This window comes from Camelina sativa, chromosome 3, assembly GCF_000633955.1.
Source record: "Camelina sativa cultivar DH55 chromosome 3, Cs, whole genome shotgun sequence".
In the NCBI taxonomy this organism is placed as follows: Eukaryota; Viridiplantae; Streptophyta; class Magnoliopsida; order Brassicales; family Brassicaceae; genus Camelina; species Camelina sativa.
The window spans coordinates 26,145,648-26,165,783 of NC_025687.1; the positions used below are offsets into that span (position 1 = coordinate 26,145,648).

The 20,136-nt window shown below is 35.0% G+C and overlaps 4 protein-coding genes and 1 long non-coding RNA gene across 6 annotated transcripts in view; all 5 read left to right on the forward strand.

Annotated features, from left to right (window-relative positions):
- LOC104778162 (beta-D-glucopyranosyl abscisate beta-glucosidase) overlaps positions 1-2,270 on the forward strand; it is a 4,897-nt gene extending 2,627 nt beyond the window's left edge. Inside the window, exons 7-13 of the mRNA XM_010502543.2 lie at positions 423-687; positions 788-897; positions 992-1,206; positions 1,314-1,348; positions 1,434-1,536; positions 1,629-1,740; positions 1,841-2,270. Of these exons, the coding sequence (XP_010500845.1) occupies positions 423-687; positions 788-897; positions 992-1,206; positions 1,314-1,348; positions 1,434-1,536; positions 1,629-1,740; positions 1,841-2,045 (1,045 nt within the window). The 3' untranslated portion in view covers positions 2,046-2,270. The remainder of the gene's footprint in view (positions 1-422; positions 688-787; positions 898-991; positions 1,207-1,313; positions 1,349-1,433; positions 1,537-1,628; positions 1,741-1,840) is intronic.
- On the forward strand, positions 4,754-5,558 carry LOC104779324 (TSK-associating protein 1-like). The gene is made up of 7 exons (XM_010503680.1): positions 4,754-4,780; positions 4,878-4,925; positions 5,007-5,069; positions 5,163-5,210; positions 5,289-5,357; positions 5,435-5,482; positions 5,548-5,558. Exons 2-7 carry the CDS (start codon positions 4,895-4,897, stop codon positions 5,556-5,558), a joined length of 270 nt encoding a protein of 89 aa, XP_010501982.1. The 5' UTR covers positions 4,754-4,780; positions 4,878-4,894.
- LOC104778163 (TSK-associating protein 1-like) lies at positions 6,542-11,312 on the forward strand. The gene is made up of 26 exons (XM_010502544.2): positions 6,542-6,636; positions 6,749-6,800; positions 6,873-6,914; positions 7,013-7,098; positions 7,228-7,297; positions 7,395-7,466; positions 7,578-7,625; positions 7,704-7,769; positions 7,859-7,906; positions 8,009-8,074; positions 8,166-8,213; positions 8,294-8,356; positions 8,433-8,480; positions 8,580-8,648; positions 8,738-8,785; positions 8,883-8,942; positions 9,040-9,087; positions 9,169-9,231; positions 9,325-9,372; positions 9,451-9,519; positions 9,597-9,644; positions 9,734-9,793; positions 9,877-9,924; positions 10,008-10,049; positions 10,130-10,305; positions 10,398-11,312. Exons 1-26 carry the CDS (start codon positions 6,574-6,576, stop codon positions 10,740-10,742), a joined length of 1,896 nt encoding a protein of 631 aa, XP_010500846.2. The 5' UTR covers positions 6,542-6,573; the 3' UTR covers positions 10,743-11,312.
- LOC104778164 lies at positions 14,326-15,685 on the forward strand. Its single transcript, XR_766414.2, has 3 exons — positions 14,326-14,356; positions 15,273-15,376; positions 15,583-15,685. It is a non-coding gene; the product is annotated as an uncharacterized LOC104778164 (long non-coding RNA).
- LOC104778167 overlaps positions 17,294-20,136 on the forward strand; it is a 7,955-nt gene continuing 5,112 nt past the window's right edge. The window contains exons 1-5 of one of the 2 annotated variants that reach the window (XM_010502547.2): positions 17,294-17,351; positions 17,487-17,595; positions 17,950-18,983; positions 19,072-19,835; positions 19,988-20,126. In XM_010502547.2, the coding sequence (XP_010500849.1) occupies positions 18,029-18,983; positions 19,072-19,835; positions 19,988-20,126 (1,858 nt within the window). In that variant the 5' untranslated portion in view covers positions 17,294-17,351; positions 17,487-17,595; positions 17,950-18,028. Of the gene's footprint in view, positions 17,352-17,439; positions 17,596-17,949; positions 18,984-19,071; positions 19,836-19,987; positions 20,127-20,136 lie in introns of both variants that reach the window. The other variant, XM_019243953.1, reaches the window with a different exon arrangement.

Consider the following 20,136-nt stretch of genomic DNA (forward strand, 5'->3'; position numbering starts at 1 on the left):
GTAATATAAGTTAACATTATGAATTGTTATAAAATGGTTGCAAAATAAAATTTCAGATGGAAGGATGTCTAAGGGAATTAGCAAACAAGGAGTCCAATTCTACCACGACCTCATCGATGAGCTTCTCAAAAACAGTAATTATTTTTCTTCATCTCCTAAAAATTAGCTAATTAAAAACCTCATATATATTAAATAAAATTTATAACTTTTTTCTTTTTGGTTTTTGGATGTAGATATAACACCACTAGTAACAGTCTTTCACTGGGATACTCCTCAAGACTTGGAAGATGAATATGGTGGTTTCTTAAGTGGCCGCATTGTGTAAGTTCACATATAATTAATAATTCTTCTATACATTCACGAATATATACTAATGTTTTAATAACTCAACTATATATATATGCTATATATGTATAATATAGGCAAGATTTTACGGAATATGCGAATTTCACATTCCACGAATACGGACACAAAGTGAAACATTGGATCACATTCAACGAGCCATGGGTGTTTAGTCGTGCCGGTTACGACGTCGGGAAAAAAGCCCCGGGACGTTGCTCATCGTACATCCCCGGTTTTGGACATCACTGCGAAGATGGACGGTCAGGATACGAAGTTTATCAAGTCAGTCACAACTTACTCTTGTCTCATGCTTACGCCGTTGATGCCTACAGAAAATGCAAACAGGTTATATACCTACCCTAGTTACATTATATAATCTCATTTTGTTTGGTTTTAATTATCAAATGTTTTTTTTTTCATTTTTGGTCTGTTAATATATATTTAGTGTGCTGGGGGTAAAATTGGAATTGCACACAGTCCAGCTTGGTTCGAACCCCGTGACCTTGAGGCATCTGGAGGTTCCATTGACCGTGTGCTTGATTTCATCTTGGGATGGTAAAAATATTTTTTGAAAAAAATGTGAACAAATTCTTACGTAATACTTACGATTTTACTCTTTATAATTTATTGTATTATTATTTCGAATCAGGCATTTGGCTCCAACAACGTATGGAGATTATCCACAATCGATGAAAGATCGTGTTGGTTATAGACTACCAAAGTTCACCGAAGCTGAGAAGAAGCTACTCAAGGGTTCTACAGATTATGTAGGAATGAACTATTATACTTCAGTGTTTGCAGTTGATATTAAACCAGATCCTAAGAGCCCAAGTTGGACGACTGATTCTCTTGTTGATTGGGATAGTAAGTTTTCGAAATCACTATATAGCTTTAATGATCTTTTTTAAAAATGTTATATCATTTTTTCTAATATTGTTGTATTATTAATGTACGTTGTTTTTACTAACCAGGCAAGACTGTGGATGGAACCAAAATTGGTAGCAAGGTAATGGCATATAATATATATTTTTTTGGTTTACTTTTTCTCACAGTACATAAATAATTTACTGTATTTGTTTTCCGTTGATTAGCCGTTTGGTGGTAAGCTGGATGTGTATTCAAAAGGTTTGAGATCTCTTTTGAAGTATATTAAGGACAATTATGGCGATCCAGAGATTATGATCACAGAAAATGGTTAGTAAAAAAAATGGTCAAAACTCGTTTCATTCAAATATCAACTTTGTTTTAGTTTAAATGAAAAACGAATGTTTGGGTTTTAATTTAAGGATACGGAGATGATCTTGGAGATAAGCATGATGATGTAGAATTTGGGACACAAGATCACAACAGGAAATATTATCTCCAAAGGCATCTATTCAGTATGAACCAAGCCATTTGGTAAGTAACAAATTCATATTAAACCGGAAAACAAATCATTACATTACATTAAATAATAATCAATGTGATTAACATGGACTGTTTTTTTTTTTTTTTGTAGCGAGGACAAAGTGAACGTTATTGGATATTTCGTGTGGTCGTTGATGGACAACTTTGAGTGGCAAGATGGGTACACGGCGAGGTTCGGGCTTTACTACGTCGATTTCAAGAACAATTTGACCCGTCATCAGAAAGTTTCCGGCAAGTGGTATTCCGATTTCCTCAAGCCGGGATTTCCGACCTCAAAGCTCAGGGAAGAACTCTAGAACAAGAATCCTAACTGTGAAATCCTATCCGGACAAAATAATTGAGTGCGAGGGTCTTTTTAAAATGTTCTTGAGGGACTATATCGGTTTGTGTATTTTATGGGTCGTGTTTTATCGTTCCTATCTTCCTATGCTAGCAAGAGTTGTGAGTTGTTCAAGTTTGATCGTAATAATAAAATGTTGTTTACAACATTAATGGTGTACTCTTCTTCTAACTTTCTGTTGATTTTAATATCTTTAATCTGCGAAAATTGTTTTAGCGAAAAGAATGAATATAATATCAAATTCAATATTATATTACTTTCAAATTCAATATTATATTACTTTCAAGCACAATAAAAAATCATATGAACTTACAATATAAACTTTTTCGAGAAAAAAGAAAGAAAAAAACTTACAACATAATTTATAGTTGACAGAAAAAGTAGACAATTTTACTTGTTTCTTTCATCAACTACTATATATTGCACCGTTTTGTATAACAAAAAAAAAGAAAGTGTTGTATTGTTAATTGTAGTCTCATATTTTGGAGTTTGGACAGATTCTGAATAGCTTATAGTTATAGAGTCGTACTTACTGTTTCAGCCTTTGTATTCATGCAAAGCGTGATGTTGCAACACCCTTTATATGATTCAGTACTCATTCAGATGATACAAAAAAAAAATGAGTTTGAATCCGAGATCATACATCTACAATATTTTCACAAACCACTAAACTATAGTATATTTTAATCGTGTTTATATAATTCTACTAGTAGTCATTCCGTGCTATGCACAGATTTAGTTTATATTGTTTTTGGATATTTTTTTGTAATTTTGGAGATCGTGAGTTAAGACAATATAAATTAAAAAAAAATATTATTAAAATTTGAGATATGAGGATTAGTAAAATATGTATCTTTCTATTTATAAGAGAAATTGTAGTTAAAACTTAAAAGTATATGTAAAATTTATTATTAAATTGGATAATAAATACACTAATCTTTATATCAATTAAGTAAGTGTAATTTATACTTTCTCCGGTTTTTTACTTATCGTTTAAGGTTTTCTCACACATATTATAAAAAACTATTAAATTGTCTATTTACCCTATATTAATATATTTTATAAATATTTCATTGGTCAAAACTTTAAAACAGCAGGGAGAAAACTGGAATATTCACCAAACATTTTTATTGAAAACTTAAAACGACAACTAAATTAAAACAGAGAGAATATTTAATTGTTATAGGAATCACATAAACTTTGTGAGAGTTATAGATATGCATTCATTACATATTAATATATTTTCTTATATATGTAATATTTTTAAATACCATTATTTATTACTCATTGTATTACTATAAATATTATGAAAGTTACAAAAATGAGAGTTAGTACAACATATGAGATTGATGTGATAGAATAGAAAGGTTAATAAAAAATTTGTCAGGTTTATAAAAAGAAATTATTGTGAATTAATAACTAAAATTTTCTATTGTTTTAAATATATATTTAAGAGTTATATATATTATAAATATAGATCTATGAACATGCATCTTAGCTAATCAAATCATGAAATTAAATATATATTCACTTCTCTCTTTAAACAGAAATATATACAATTATCTTTTTATCAAAAAAATATATTCAATTCTCATTTAGTCATTTAGATATTATATATTAAAATATACTTTAGTTTAATTTAAATGGATTGAAAATGAAATAAAATAATGTAATATCAAGATCATGTGAATTATTTGTATTAAAGTGTGGAAATAAAACAACCAATTATTATCAACATTATCCTATACAACCCAAATATATATATTATAATCTTATATAACTATTTAATCATCAATTATTTGTTACGCGAAAATTTTGTTATGTAAATTCAATTGAATAAATTTGTTACATTAAATATTAAAAGAAACAAAATGACACTTGTGAAAGAAGAGATCATTAAATGATAATCTTTTGGAGCTTTCCAAAAGAAAACTTTACTTTATTATTAGATGATATAATATAGTAAAGTTTCTTTCAACTCTTACTCTAAGAATCTGACACCCAACATCATTATATTAAAATTCTTTTAAAAAACAAATATACATGAAATTATTTTTTTTCTTTTATAAATATTTTAAAATGAGTGCATAAATCATCAAAATATGAACAATAGTTAAAATAATTTATATTTTTGGAAAAAAAATTCAAGACTTAGTAAGATAATATTTCTTCTAAAGTTAGGAACATCCCAAAAATGGATGATCCGAACAACGATACTATTATTACCGGTGTTTTGTTGTTAGTTGGAGATTGAATCGAGGATAGAATAGAAAGTAAATGTTTTAGTTTTCACAATAGTCTGACAGAGGATGCATTTGTATGGTAATAGGTTGTTTTTAGAAAACTAAACTTTATAGAATGTTTGAGCTTTTAAGAAGAAGAAGGGATTAAAATCAAATATTAATGAGAATAATTTCTCAAGTGTTTCAAAATAATAAGTTAAAAATGAGAAGTAATATAAACAAAAATGAAAATTGAGGAAAATAGTGGGTATAAGGTTATTCATAAAATGATGGTATTATTTCAAATAAAAAATAACTGATTATGTTCATAATTTATTCTGAAATTCGTAATATGAAAACTTATAAATTTTATGTAATTAAAAAATACCATGACGTTTGAAATAATAAGTGTGAATCAAACAAAATAATTAAGNTCATGTTGATGATTCTACTGAAGACAAAGAAAAATGTATGACAATCTTCTTCTTTGCATCTGCTACTTGTTCAATATGTTCTATTCGCCCTCTACTGTTATCTGAGACAGGTTTTGAATGTATTTGTTGCAGCTGCAAAGAGGCAAAGTATGCTAGAAGAGATTGAACGTGAATTTGAAGGTTATCTTTAATATCAAATGCAGTAGAACCAAACATGGAGGATAGTATTTTAAGCATGTTTTTATTGTATTGTTCATGCAGCTGCAACAAAAGATCTTAAACATCTACATGATTTCACGGAAGGCAATGTTGATGATGAACATTGTAAATATCTTTCTTTCTTCTGCGGTGAAAAGACTATTTTTTTCTTTTTCTTAAGGTATTCTAAGACTATGTTTCTCTATTTTCTTATCACAGCTGCTAAGAGAAACAAAATGTTGGAATATATCGAACGCGAATTTGAAGGTATCTATCCTCACTTACCATTTATCTCATTTTCTTCTTGTTTCTAACCTAAGATTCAATCACATTTTATTCTTGTAGCTGCCACAAAAGGTCTTGAACAACTAAAGGCTAATGATTTCACTGAAGGCACTAATGATGAAGAACAATGTAAGAAAAAAATATTATAGTGATTCAGTTTCTTAACCACAGTATTCTCAGACAGAGTTACTTATTTCTTGTTACAGCTGCAAAGAGACAGAGTATGCTTGAAGAGATCGAACGCGAGTTTGAAGGTATCAGAATATCAGTATTTATCNCAAGAATTAAAACCTATAAATTTAATTTAATGTTGGTATAGTTCCAAGATGAAACCAACCACAGACTTATATAAGGTAGCTTTAGATTCTTGGGGGCTGCATATGTTTCTGATTAAAGAAGGGATGAAGGAAATGTAGATTGTTTTTTTTTTTTTTATGGGCTTATAGTTAATTAGGTCTAAACTATAGTTAATTAGGTAAAAAAAATACAGGTGTCAAAAATATAGTAAGCCAAGTGTCATCTCCTCGGCAAAAGTTGAGAAAAACTTTCTCATATTATATAACATTTACTAATTAATAGTAATATTCTTGGATTTAAAAAAATAAGGCAATCACACAAATAGTGTAAATATGACTTTTTCTTTTCAGACTAGTGGAGAACTCAATTATTATATCTACCATATATATGTACTTATATAGGAAACTGAACAATTTAATTATTTCTTATACAATCTAAATCATCATGTTTGACAATGATTATGAGGCAGGGCTGCTTTATTCGTAGACATGCTCCAAGTTATGTAATGATTTCAGGAATATAACAGTAAAATAGATGAAACAACTGTTTATACCGGTATTATATTTGTGTGCTCTTGAAAGCGACGACACACGGGAGCCATGCATTTAAACTCTTTCCATCAATTTGTTTTACTATATACTGTTTTTTATATATTTGTAACTTTAAGATTTTTTATTTATTATAACTGTCAACAAAATAACTAATATATACTGTTTTTATTTTGTACTTAATTAAAAATATTGTTTCTGTTTCATTTTTTTTTTGTCTTTATAATCATATCTAGTTAAACGTAATTGAATGTCACATTTAGTCCGATGAAATGTCACATTTAGTCGGATGAAATAATACTAATTACATTTCACATCTTATTAAATTAGCTAACACACCAAAATGAGTTATCCAAAAGAGTCACGAGAAAGAAAAAAAAAATGAAACCCACGTTTGAGTTAGTTACAACGGTTTTATCTTAAAAACGTTTCCACAGCCATGTGATGCATCTTCAAGCTTAAAGACTGTCTATCTCGTTCTTGTAACGGAAACCTCGGCCATGAAAACGATTTTTTTGGTTCTGTGTCTTTTTCTTTCAAGCTTGCATGAGGGTTCTTGTCAGGTAAACACAAACAATAAAAAGAATGGGAACATGTCTTTTTATTTATCTATTAACCATATAAAAAGGGCAGAATTAATTTAATAGTTTGTTATGCATCTTGGTATCTTTTTAGGATGATGGTAGTGGTTTGAGTAATTTGGATCTAATCGAACGTGATTATCAAGGTAAGAAAAGATATCTTCCTATTTATTTGTTTTCTTGGATTATTTTTTCGAGTTTGTGTTTTTTACTTGTAGATAGTGTCAATGCTCTTCAAGGCAAGAAAGATGAAGATCAATGTAAGATCTCTCTCTATATATATCACTTTCTTGTTTCTTTTCTCAATTCTGGTTTTTGTTGTGACAGCTTCTATGTTTGTGTTCATGTGTGTCTTCAGCTGCAAAGATACAGAGTGAAAACCAGAAGAACAATACAGTGACTGATAAGAACACTATTTCCCTGTCTCTATCAGATGAATCTAAGGTTAGGGTTTAATTAGCTTGTGTTGCCTCTTTACGTTTAGCTGATGAATGAATCTGCCTAAGAAATTTTTGCAAAGTAGTTTCTTCTAAGAATAAGGTGACTTTTTGTCTATGTTATGTGTGTTTTAAGGTTGGATCTGTTAGTGATGAAAGTGTTAAACGTTCGAGCCTGTTGGATCAAATCGAACTTGAATTCGAAGGTATAACTCAAGATTTGATCTCTCTTAGTGATTGTGTTTATGGTTTGAAACAAGAAACGCCTTTTAAAGACAAAAAGTCAATCTTGATTCATTTCAGCTCATCTCAATAGTCTTAACCAAGCTGGATCTGTTGGTGTCAAAGCTGAATCTAAGGATGATGAAGAATTATGTAAGATAATTTTTTTACTTAATTTCTAAACATTTTTATGAACGTTTTGTTTCTTCTAGAGTTCTTTTTTTTGCTGAGGTAGTTGTTATGTCATATGTGTCTTGTTTTCAGCTGCTCAGAGACAAAAGATGCTGGAAGAAATCGAACGCGAATTTGAAGGTATACTCTAGTTTCTAGGAACTTTACGTATAATTTTTTTGTTAACCTGTGTTCTTTTGCTTCTCCTATTTGTTGCAGCTGCTTCAACTAGTCTGAAACAACTAAAGACTAATGAAATCAACAAAGGAAGTGATGAAGCACAAGGTAAAGACTCTTCCTCTTGACTCCCATTTTATCCTTATCATAGTATAGTTTATACTAACTGAAACAGGTTTTTGTATCACTTGGTACAGCTGCAAAGAGACACAGTTTGTTAGAAGAAATCGAACATGAGTTTGAAGGTATATTACGTAACATACCTGTCTTAAATATTTCCTCTGTAATGAGATATGATCTTGAATCTAAGAGCTTGCTTTGTCTTCTGTTTCATCTTTTTACCTTAGCCGCTACAAAAGAGCTTGAACAACTAAAGGTCAATGACTTCACCGGGGACAAAAATGAAGAACAATGTAATGCACCACTTCCCCTCCTCGGATTTCTCTGTTCCATTAGTCTCTATTTTAAGTACTTTTTGTGAATTGTTTTGTGTCTTTGTTATAGCTGCAAACAGAAAGAGTAAGCTTGAAGCTATTGAACGCGAGTTTGAAGGTATCTTGAGATACCATTATGTTTCAATATGTATTGAGAAGAATGCGTAAGTCTTAATGAATAATGAATAATACTTGCAGCTGCTATGGAAGGCATTGAAGAACTAAAGGTTTCAGATTCCAGCGGAGATGATGAAGAACAATGTAAAGTCTTATATGATCACTTTTGGTTTTCCCTGATCCATATAACTTCTGAAGCTTCTTCTCTGTCTTGTTACAGCTGCAAAGAGACTAAGTGTGCTTCAAGAGATCGAACGGGAATTTGAAGGTACTTTACTTACCTTACCAATAACTCTCTTAAAACTGGTTTTATGATTCATCAAGAAAACTATTGTAAGAATATGTTTATGTGTTCTGTTTCTCTTAGCTGCTACAAAAGGTCTTGAACAACTAAAGGTTAGTGATTCAACCAAGGACAATGGCGACAAAGAACAAGGTATAATAAGTTGTCAACACTTCTTTTATCTGATTTATTTTCCTGTATACAGTTTTCTAAATCAGTTTGATCTTACTGTCATAAAACAGCTACAAAGAGACAAAGTATGCTAGATGAGATAGAACGAGAGTTCCAAGGTACATCTACATAACTTTTTTTACTGGTTTATTAGTTCATATCTTATCTCTGAGTATTATCTGAGAGTATTAATGTATCTTAATTTATCACTTGCAGCTGCTACAGATAGCCTTAAGCAACTTCATGTTGATGATTCTACTGAAGACAAAGAAAAATGTATGACAATCTTCTTCTTTGCATCTGCTACTTGTTCAATATGTTCTATTCGCCCTCTACTGTTATCTGAGACAGGTTTTGAATGTATTTGTTGCAGCTGCAAAGAGGCAAAGTATGCTAGAAGAGATTGAACGTGAATTTGAAGGTTATCTTTAATATCAAATGCAGTAGAACCAAACATGGAGGATAGTATTTTAAGCATGTTTTTATTGTATTGTTCATGCAGCTGCAACAAAAGATCTTAAACATCTACATGATTTCACGGAAGGCAATGTTGATGATGAACATTGTAAATATCTTTCTTTCTTCTGCGGTGAAAAGACTATTTTTTTCTTTTTCTTAAGGTATTCTAAGACTATGTTTCTCTATTTTCTTATCACAGCTGCTAAGAGAAACAAAATGTTGGAATATATCGAACGCGAATTTGAAGGTATCTATCCTCACTTACCATTTATCTCATTTTCTTCTTGTTTCTAACCTAAGATTCAATCACATTTTATTCTTGTAGCTGCCACAAAAGGTCTTGAACAACTAAAGGCTAATGATTTCACTGAAGGCACTAATGATGAAGAACAATGTAAGAAAAAAATATTATAGTGATTCAGTTTCTTAACCACAGTATTCTCAGACAGAGTTACTTATTTCTTGTTACAGCTGCAAAGAGACAGAGTATGCTTGAAGAGATCGAACGCGAGTTTGAAGGTATCAGAATATCAGTATTTATCTGTCTAATAAGCTCATTCATATGCTTCAGCGGAGATCATCAACTTGTTTAAATCGTTTACTTGCAGCTGCTATTGGAGGTCTCAAACAGATTCAAGTTGATGATTCCAGAAACATTGAAGAAGAATGTAAACTCTCTGGTCCCTTTTCTTATCTTTGCAACCTTCTCATGCAAATTTTGAAACTTTTTTGGTTATAAATCTTGTTTCAGCTGCTAAGAGAAAGGTAATGTTGGAAGAGATAGACCATGAATTTCAAGGTACATAGTTCAAGATTATATCAATGATCCCTCCTAAGTAAAGAAAGTAACAGTTGAAATCTGATTCCACCTTCTTTGTTCAGAAGCACACAGAGGTATTAGTGCAAATGCTGCTAAAGAAGAACGTAAGAAAAAAAAAACTAAAACTCTTTCTGTTTCACTCACTGTCCCAGACAATTTTCTAATACAGTTCTTGTTCTCACAGTTGCAAAGAAACAGGGTGGCTCTGTTATAGCAGAGGTTCTTGGACTTGGAAACTCAGGTGTTTGCGGCTGTTTTAAACAAGAAAATGCTGTTTTGATACAAGACGAAGATGCTTCAATCGTTATACCCACAAAATATAGCATAGAAGAGATCCTCTCTGAAGAATCTGCAATCAAGGTTTTTGTTTCAGACCTTTTCTTGAACAACAAGAAAAAGATCACAATCATAAATATCATAACTCTAGTTCCTATGTTTTCATGATTTTGCAGGGAACAGAGACTTCTAGTCTCACCGCATCTTTGACTCAACTCGTTGAGAATCACAGGAAAGAGAAGGAATCTCCACTCGGACACAGAGTTCTCACGTCTTCTTCCACAAGCGAATCATCTGCTACATCAGAGACTGTAGAAACCCTAAGAGCTAAGCTGAAGGAGCTTCGCGGCTTAACCGCTAGTGAGCTTGTGACGCGTAAGGATTTCGATCAGATTCTCACTACTGCTGCGAGTTTCGAAGAGCTAAGCTCAGCTCGGATCAGTTACATCTCTAGGTTAGCTAAATACAGAAACGTCATCAAAGAAGGACTTGAAGCTTCCGAGCGAGTTCACCTAGCGTAGGTACGAGCGACAATGCTAAAAGAAGCTGCCACAGAGAAGCAAACCGTCGTGGACTCTCATTTTGCAACAGCTAAAACGCTTGCTCAAAAAGGAGACGCGTTGTACGTTAGAATCTTTGCGATCAAGAAACTGTTGGCGACGCTTGAAACGGAGAAAGAATCTGTTGACGCCAAGTTTAAGGAGACTGTGAATAACCTTTCTCATCTTCTTGTTGATGCTTCTGAGGCTTACGAAGAGTATCATGGAGCAGTGAGGAAGGCGAAAGACGAGGTAAGCGGCTGAGGAATTTGCGAAAGAGGCGACGCAAAGTGCAGAGATCATTTGGGTTAAGTTTCTTGATTCTCTTTAAAGAACAGCTGAGATTATTGGTTGTCCTTAGAGCAAATCTAGAGCTCTTATTGGTTCTTCTTTTGTATTTTGGGATGATGTTCTGTTTCAGAATTTGTGTGTTGGTTATATCTGGAGAGCGAGGTTAAGAGATAGAGAAGACGAGAGTCGCTGATCTCTATAATAATGAAAGCATTCAATATTTAAATGTTTCACTCTATAAGACTATACATTCTTCTCCTACTAACTTACGTATGAAGTAATTTTTGTTTTGAAATCTTTAATGTATGGATACTTTTGAAACATAGTTTACAAAGAGATCATGCATAACAAAGTCATCAAGTCAAATTTTCAACTATGAAGTAAAATTAGGTAACTAATTCTTGTTCGAAGTTACGTTGTTGCAGCCTCTCTCTTTTCTTAAAACTTTTTCCTTATCTTGTTCATTATACAACTTACAACATATTTATACTTAGGTTAATGTTTAACATATAGTTTGCAATAACACTAAACCCAACACTTAATGGGCTTGATTAACACAATAGCCCAATGGCCTTTATCCCTTAACAACAACAAAAGTCTTCTCTTCCTCTTCTCTCTCAGTCTCGTGGCTCCTTCTTCTCCAATCTAAGGACTCTTCTGATTCTTTCTTCTTCTCTTTGTGAATCTTGTTACTCTTTCTCTCTTTCAAGTTTGAGCATTAATCAAGGTTTGATTCCAACACTCCCTCTCAAACCTTTGATTAATCCCCAAATTCAAAATTGATTTTTGGATTCTCATCTCTCCATTATGCTTCAAGTTACTTTCTTTTATTTGTCTAGATGTTCCTTTTACAGCATCTGCGTAACTCATCGGCAACATCCCCATCTTCCTTATTGGATTATGCTCAATGAGGTCTCCCTCTTTTTCCATATCCCTTTCTTTCTCTGCCTTGTTCTTGATCTCGATTGCTCTCTGTTTTTCTTCACTCCTTCTGCTCTGTGTCAGTTTGTTCATATGCAACTTTTTATCAACCTGAGAAACTTGTGCCATGTTCATATTTGCAGTGACTTTCCTGGTGGTATTTTGCGTAACTCCGAGTTTCGATCTAAGCTCCTCAAACCTCTTAGTTCCCAGAGGCTTAGTGAGGATGTCAGCGATTTGTTCCTCGCCACTGCAGTATCTCAGGTTTATCACTCCTTCTTTTTCAGCTTCTCGAATCACATGATACCGTATTTGGATATGTTTCGTCCTCTGGTGTTGAACTGGATTTCTACCAATTGCAATTGCAGATGTATTGTCGCAGTATATTGGCACACTCTTGGTAGTGTTGACTCTCATTTCTCCCAGCAATCGTTTCAACCATACTGCATGATTAGTGGCTGAGCACAACGCCATATACTCTGCTTCTGCTGTAGATTGTGCAATAGTGTCTTGTTTTTGTGTTTGCCATGTGAACATAGCGCTACCCAAGGTAAAACACATACCTGTACTACTTCGCATGTCTTCTCTGCATCCTGCCCAGTCAGAGTCAGAGAATCCAACCAACTCTACTTGATTGGTCTCATTGAAATTCAATCCATAGTCTATAGTACCTTGTATGTACCTTAACACCCGTTTTGCTTCTTGTAGGTTTTGTTCAGTAGGTTGAGACAAGCTTCTGGACAAGTACGATGCAGCAAAGGCAAGATCAGGTCTTGTTGCTGCAAGATACAAAAGTCCACCAATCATGCTTCAATACAGTCTTGGATTAGGTAGGATTTCACTTTCCTCTTGATTTTTCCCTTGAGGTGTTAGAGGTGTGCTCACAGGGTTGCAGCTGCTCATTCCAAATTTTTCCAACAGCTGCTTAGCATACTTCCTTTGGCTTAAAAACACTCCGTCTTTGGTGTAAGTAATCTCAAACCCAAGAAAGTACTTGAGTTTTCCCAGATCAGTCATTTCAAAAGTTTTCTTCAGATTCTCTTTAAACTGGTTGATCATCTTCTCACTGCTCCCTGTAATGATAAGATCATCAACATATAGGCTAATAATCATAATTTCACCTTCACATTCTTTTGTGTACATTGCTGCATCACAATCACTTCTCTTGCATCCTTGTGACATGAAGTTAGAGTCTATCTTACTGTACCAAGCTCTTGGTGCTTGCTTTAATCCATATAGGGCTTTCTTTAGCTTGTAAACCATGTTCTCTGCTCCCTCTATCTCAAACCCTGGTGGTTGTTCAACATAGACCTCTTCTGTGATTTCTCCATTAAGGAATGCTGACTTAACATCCATTTGGTGCAGGTTCCACTTATTTTGGGAGGCTAAGGCTATTAGAGTTCTGATTGTGTCGTGTCTGGATACTGGGGCAAACGTTTCACCATAATCTTCTCCATAAGTTTGAGTAAACCCCCTGGCCACCAATCTTGCTTTCAGTTTTTGAATCTCACCACTCTCATTTGTTTTCACTTTATATATCCATTTGACTGAAATCACTTTCTTGCCTTCAGGTAACCTTACCAGCTCCCAGGTCTCATTCTTGTTGATGATGTAGATTTCATCATCCATTGCAATTTTCCATTCCTTGCTGTTTATAGCGTCTTCAAATGTGGATGGCTCCTCCCAGATTAGATAGCATGCTTCTGCAACATGATTTGCGTTTTCCCCTTGTTCTTCTGTTTCATTATATATATCATCCAATCTTCTAACCTTGTGAACAACTCGAGAAGAGCTCCCAGGTTCAGTTTCTCCTCCACTTAACTGAAAAGGTATAGGACTTAGACCTTGTCTTTCATCTCTGAAATTTGATCTAGCTTCTGGACTAGTTTCATTTCTCTTTTGTATTTCTACATCTGTTTTCTGAGATGGGCTGACCTTACTGGGAGATTTCTCAGTTCTCTCGTTTACTTCTTCTTGAGTTTTCCAATTCCAACTTTTGTTTTCTTCAAACACCACATCTCTTGAAACTTCTATTCTCTTTGTACTTAGGACATACACCCTGTAACCCTTACTTATGGTGCTATATCCCATAAACACAGCCTTCTCTGACCTGTCATCTAGTTTTCTTCTTCTAGCTGCAGGTATCCACACATGACAAACGCAGCCAAATACCTTAAGGTGAACAACTGAGGGTTTGTGACCACTCCAGACTTCAAGTGGTGTTTTTTGGTTTAACGCCTTGGTGGGGAGTCGGTTCTGAAGGTAAGTTGTTGTAAATATTGCTTCAGCCCAGAAATCATTTGGCATTTCTTTGTCTTTTAACATGCTTCTTGCCATGTCCAGCAAGGTCTTGTTTCTACGTTCAGCAACTCCGTTCTGCTGTGGTGAGTAAGCCACAATGAACTGCCTCTCTATTCCATTCTCTTCTAAGAATCTTGTGAATTGCTCTGACNATAGCGTCTTCAAATGTGGACAGCTCCTCCCATATTAGATAGCATGCTCTTGCAACATGATTTGCGTTTTCCCCTTGTTCTTTTGTTTCATTATATATATCATCCAATCTTCTAACCTTGTGAACGACTCGAGAAGAGCTCCCAGGTTCAGTTTCTCCTCCACTTAACTGAAAATATATAGGACTTATACCTTGTCTTTCATCTCTGAAATTTGTTCTAGCTTCTGGACTAGTTTCATTTCTCTTTTGTATTTCCACATTTGTTTTCTGAGATGGGCTGACCTTACTGAGAGATCTCTCAGTTCTCTCGTTTACTTCTTCTTGAGTTTTCCAATTCCAACTCTTGTTTTCTTCAAACACCACATCTCTTGAAACTTCTATTCTCTTTGTACTTAGGACATACACCCTGTAACCCTTACTTATGGTGCTATATCCCATAAACACAGCCTTCTCTGACCTGTCATCTAGTTTTCTTCTTCTAGCTGCAGGTATCCACACATGACAAACGCAGCCAAATACCTTAAGGTGACCAACTGAGGGTTTGTGACCACTCCAGACTTCAAGTGGTGTTTTTTGGTTTAACGCCTTGGTGGGAAGTCGGTTCTGAAGGTAAGCTGCTGTAAATATTGCTTCAGCCCAGAAGTCATCTGGCATATCTTTATCTTTTAACATGCTTCTTGCCATGTCCAGCAAGGTCCTGTTTCTACGCTCAGCAACTCCGTTTTGCTGTGGTGAGTAAGCCACAGTGAACTGCCTCTCTATTCCATTCTCTTCTAAGAATCTTGTGAATTGCTCTGACTTGAATTCTCCCCCTCTATCTGACCTGAGTTTCTTTATTCGTTTGCCAGTTTGAGTTTCCACGAGGCTCTTAAATTTCCTGAAAGTTGCAAGTGTGTCTGATTTCAACCGTAGAAAATATACCCACAACATATGCGAGAAGTCATCTGTAAAAGTAAGTATATACATGCTTCCATTACATGATGGGGTTTGCATTGGTCCACATATGTCTGTGTGAATCAAGTCTAACACTTCTTTACTTTTTGTTTCTGAGATCCTAGGAAATTCTTCTCTGCATTGTTTACCTTTAACACATGCTTCACAAACCTCTTGAATCACCTTGAAGTTTGGTAGACCTTTGACCATTTGATTTGTTTGCAGGTTCTTTAAATTGTGAAAACCAGAGTGTCCGAGCCTTTTATGCCATAACTCAGACAAGTTTTCTTCTTTGGCCATCCTTACACTCTCTTCAGCTAACTCCATACGCAACAAGTAAGCATTTCTTACACTCTCTACTTCTGCAATCTTGTCTCCTCCTTGATTGTGGATTATACATTTGGTTTCTACAAACACAACCTTATACCCATTTCTTGTCATCTGTGGAACACTTAACAGATTTTTATCTACCTCTGGGACAAGAAAAACATCCTTGATAACCCTTACTCCCTTCTTGGTCATCACTTCTATGTTTCCCTTCCCTGCAGTCATTATTCTTGCCCCATTTCCAATCCTAATGGGTACTTGAACAGATTTGTCTATTGTAGTAAACAATCTCTCTTCCTTGGTCATATGGTTGGTAGCACCACTGTCTATTAACCAGATTTCATCACTGTTTGTATGATCCACTACATGGGCTGCACTAAATTGACCAGTCTCCTCTTCTAATTGTTGTTGTGTTTGCCTTTTCTGGCATTCTCTCTTGATGTGGCCAGGTTCTCCACAAGCAAAACAACCTCTCCTTGGTCTAAATTGCTTACTGAAGAACTGAGATTCATAATTTTGTAGAAGGTAACACTCACCTTCCTTGTGGTTGCTCTTCTTACAAATTTTGCAGTGTCTTCTCACTTCATTCATCTTCCTTGACATTTGTTCCATTAAACTTTTTGTAGATTTCTGTTCACCGGGATTGACCGAGCTCTGATACCATGTTCGAAGTTACGTTGTTGCAGCCTCTCTCTTTTCTTAAAACTTTTTCCTTATCTTGTTCATTATGCAACTTACAACATATTAACATTAACCTAAAGTTTGCAACAACACTAAACCCAACACTTAATGGGCTTGATTAACACAATAGCCCAATGGTCTTTATCCCTTAACAACAACAAAAGTCTTCTCTTCCTCTTCTCCCTCAGTCTCGAGGCTCCTTCTTCTCCAATCTAAGGACTCTTCTGATTTTTTCTTCTTCTCTTTATGAATCTTGTTACTCTTTCTCTCTTTCAAATTTGAGTATTAATCAAGGTTTGATTCCAACAATTCTTTTGTAGAACATTCCTACTAACTAACTATGAAGTAAAATTAGGTAATATGATATGTATATATTTTGTTTTTGTCATTAACATGATTTTATTCATAAACAGAATTAGACAGTAGCATAGGGCATGTCATACATTAATTATTCTGCAGTTTATTTTCTATACTGTGATAAAAAATAACATGTAACTTAGTATTAATTTACTTAAACAAATATCCATGGTTATTTTAGCTAATCCACCATTTTTACATGTTTGTTAATTTCAAAAATATAAAAATTTATGCTCTAATATTATGCTAAACTTTTTGTTGTTCTACAGTAAAAAAAAAGCCAGTAATATATAGAGATTAGTAAACTTTCCATCCATGGAATTTAAAAGTTGATATGTTGCCAAGAAAATTAGAATGTGGTCGCTACTACGTCGTTTTTGTTTTAGTTATATACTTCAAGGCCCAAGCCCAGTCAAAATAGTGCCGGTTTAAAGTGATTTCAATATAATTAAGGAGCCCAAAGTATAATTAAGAAAGGAAACAAGTGGAGACAATTAATTAATTACATGGAAAACAAAATTAAGAACTAAGCAGAAGAAGAAGCACACACTCCTCTCTCTCTCTCTCTCTCTCTCTCTGCTTCAGCTGGCGCTGATCTCTGAAGAAGAAGAAGACTACTGTATACAAAAGTAAGCTTCTCTTTCTCCTCTCTTTCTCTACCTCTTCTTCTTCTTCTTCTTCACTATTTTTTTTTCTGTTTTGTTTTTTCCGGTGAAGATCATTGACTTCAAGCTTCGTGTTGATTCTTCGTTTTATAATCACAGATTGCTGCAAATTCGCGTTAATTAGCTGCGTTTTTGTTGCTATTTCGTACTTCGGAAGCTGAAACGTTGGAGAATCTGCGAATCCTAGTCCGTTGTTACTCAGCTTCTGGTAAGTGTAACTGACCGATCGATTTTGATTTTGATTTTGATTTTTTTATTTTGGTAATCGGAAAATCCAAGTCCCAGTGGTTACTCAGCTTCCGTCTCCGAATCATCCAACGCGATTTTGTAGTTGTAATGCTTGTTTTATGGGAACCTAAGGGAGAAAGCAAATTCCTATGGCTTTTGGCATTTTAAAAATCCTTTGTAATCTGATTTAAGTTGTGGAGTTTTCTCCAGATTTAGTACCTTAATGCAGGTCACGAGCGTAGTTTAGATCTGAATTTGAACTTGCCTATAGTTGTTTCTGGAGATTAGAGTTTGATGAACTGTAGACTAATTTGCTTGATTTCTCTTTTTCTAGGTTGCTGTGTTGGGGCGGTTTGATTTCTACTATTTTGTGGCTTATATGATGCTCGTGTTGAGATTATAGCCTTGAAATCATGGAGGAGGTTCGGTTATCGCCACTGAGACAGACAAGCGTTAAGTCTTCACTGTCAGGGAGGTCTACTCCAAGGGGTTCACCTAGAGTACATTCTGGTAGGACTCCGCGTAGAGTTCACGTGGGAGGAGGAGCGGTTCAATGGTTCCGTAGTAGCCGACTGGTTTATTGGCTGCTTTTGATTACTCTTTGGACGTATCTTGGGTTTTATGTCCAGTCTAGGTGGGCGCATGATAATGAAAACAAAGTTGAGTTTTTACGGTTTGGAGGGAGGCTGAGGAAGGATGCTTTTTATGTGGAGACGAATCATAAAGGAATGGGTGCTGTTGCTAATGAGAATACTGATGCTTTGGTGAATATTACCAGTAAGGATGATGTTAGTTTGAATAAGAGGACGGATGTTAGTCTGATCAAGAAAGATGATGGGGCTTCTCGACGGAGCTTGAATTCCAAGCAGAAGACGAAAAAAGCTGGCCGGACTTCACGTAATAAGATCCGTAGTAAGCAGAAGGTGAGTAAAGAGGTACTTGAGACTAAAGTTTTGGAAGATGAGCAAGATCCACAACTTCCAATGACTAATGCTACTTATGGTAAGCTTCTTGGTCCCTTTGGATCGCTAGAAGATAGAGTTCTCGAATGGAGCCCTCATAGACGGTCTGGGACTTGCGACCGGAAATCAGATTTTAAACGCTTTGTTTGGTCAAGGAGATTTGTCCTGGTATTCCACGAGCTGTCAATGACTGGCGCTCCGATCTCGATGATGGAGCTGGCTTCAGAGCTTTTGAGCTGTGGTGCAACAGTCTCTGCTGTGGTTCTCAGTAGGAGGGGTGGGTTGATGCAAGAGCTCAATAGGAGAAGAATCAAAGTGGTTGAAGACAAAGGAGAAATCAGCTTCAAGACCGCCATGAAAGCAGACTTGGTCATTGCAGGATCAGCAGTATGTACCTCATGGATAGGTAAGATGAGAATTCATTATGTGATTTATGAACTGTACTTATTTACAATCAAAGGAAATGAGAATTTAATTATTGTACTTCCATGCAGATCAATACATGAATCATTTTCCAGCCGGTGGAAGTCAGATAGCTTGGTGGATAATGGAAAACCGACGAGAATACTTTGATCGAGCGAAGCCAGTACTTGACCGAGTGAAGATGCTGATTTTCTTATCTGAATCACAGAGTAGACAATGGTTAACATGGTGCGAGGAGGAGCATATAAAGCTTAGATCACAACCAGTGATTGTTCCACTCTCTGTAAATGATGAGTTAGCTTTTGTAGCTGGGATTCCTTCCTCACTCAACACACCAACGCTTTCTCCAGAGAAAATGAGGGAGAAGAGACAAATATTACGGGAATCAGTGAGAACGGAGTTAGGTTTGACAGATTCAGATATGCTTGTCATGTCTCTTAGCAGCATAAACCCAGGAAAGGGACAACTTCTTCTCCTTGAATCTGTTGCCTTAGCACTTGCTGAGAGAGAACATGAAGCTCTAAGGAATCACAAGGGCATCATTAGGAAGAAAGAAAAGGTTAGTCACTCCAGTAAACATCGTTTAAGAGGTTCATCTAGACAGATGAAAAGTGTTTCTGTCACACTTGACAATGGCGTAAGAAGACAGAAGCAAGAACTTAAAGTTCTTCTAGGATCAGTGGGTTCGAAGAGCAACAAAGTCGGCTACGTTAAAGAGATGTTAAACTTCTTATCAAGCAACGGAAACTTATCTAAGTCAGTTATGTGGACTCCAGCAACAACTCGGGTTGCTTCTTTATACTCTGCAGCGGATGTCTACGTTACAAACTCCCAGGTAATCCTCGTTAGACCTCAAAAAAAAAATTATTAGATGCATATACAGTTTTCCACAGAAGCTTTAGTAGATGTTAGGTTTGATTTCGGTTTAACCATTTCGATTTTGTTCAATTTGTTTTTTTTTTTTTAATTGAATCGTTTCTTTAACAGGGAGTTGGTGAAACATTTGGGAGAGTGACAATCGAAGCAATGGCTTATGGACTTGCAGTGGTGGGAACAGACGCAGGAGGAACCAAAGAGATGGTGCAACACAACGTGACTGGTCTACTTCACTCGATGGGACGACCAGGTAACAAGGA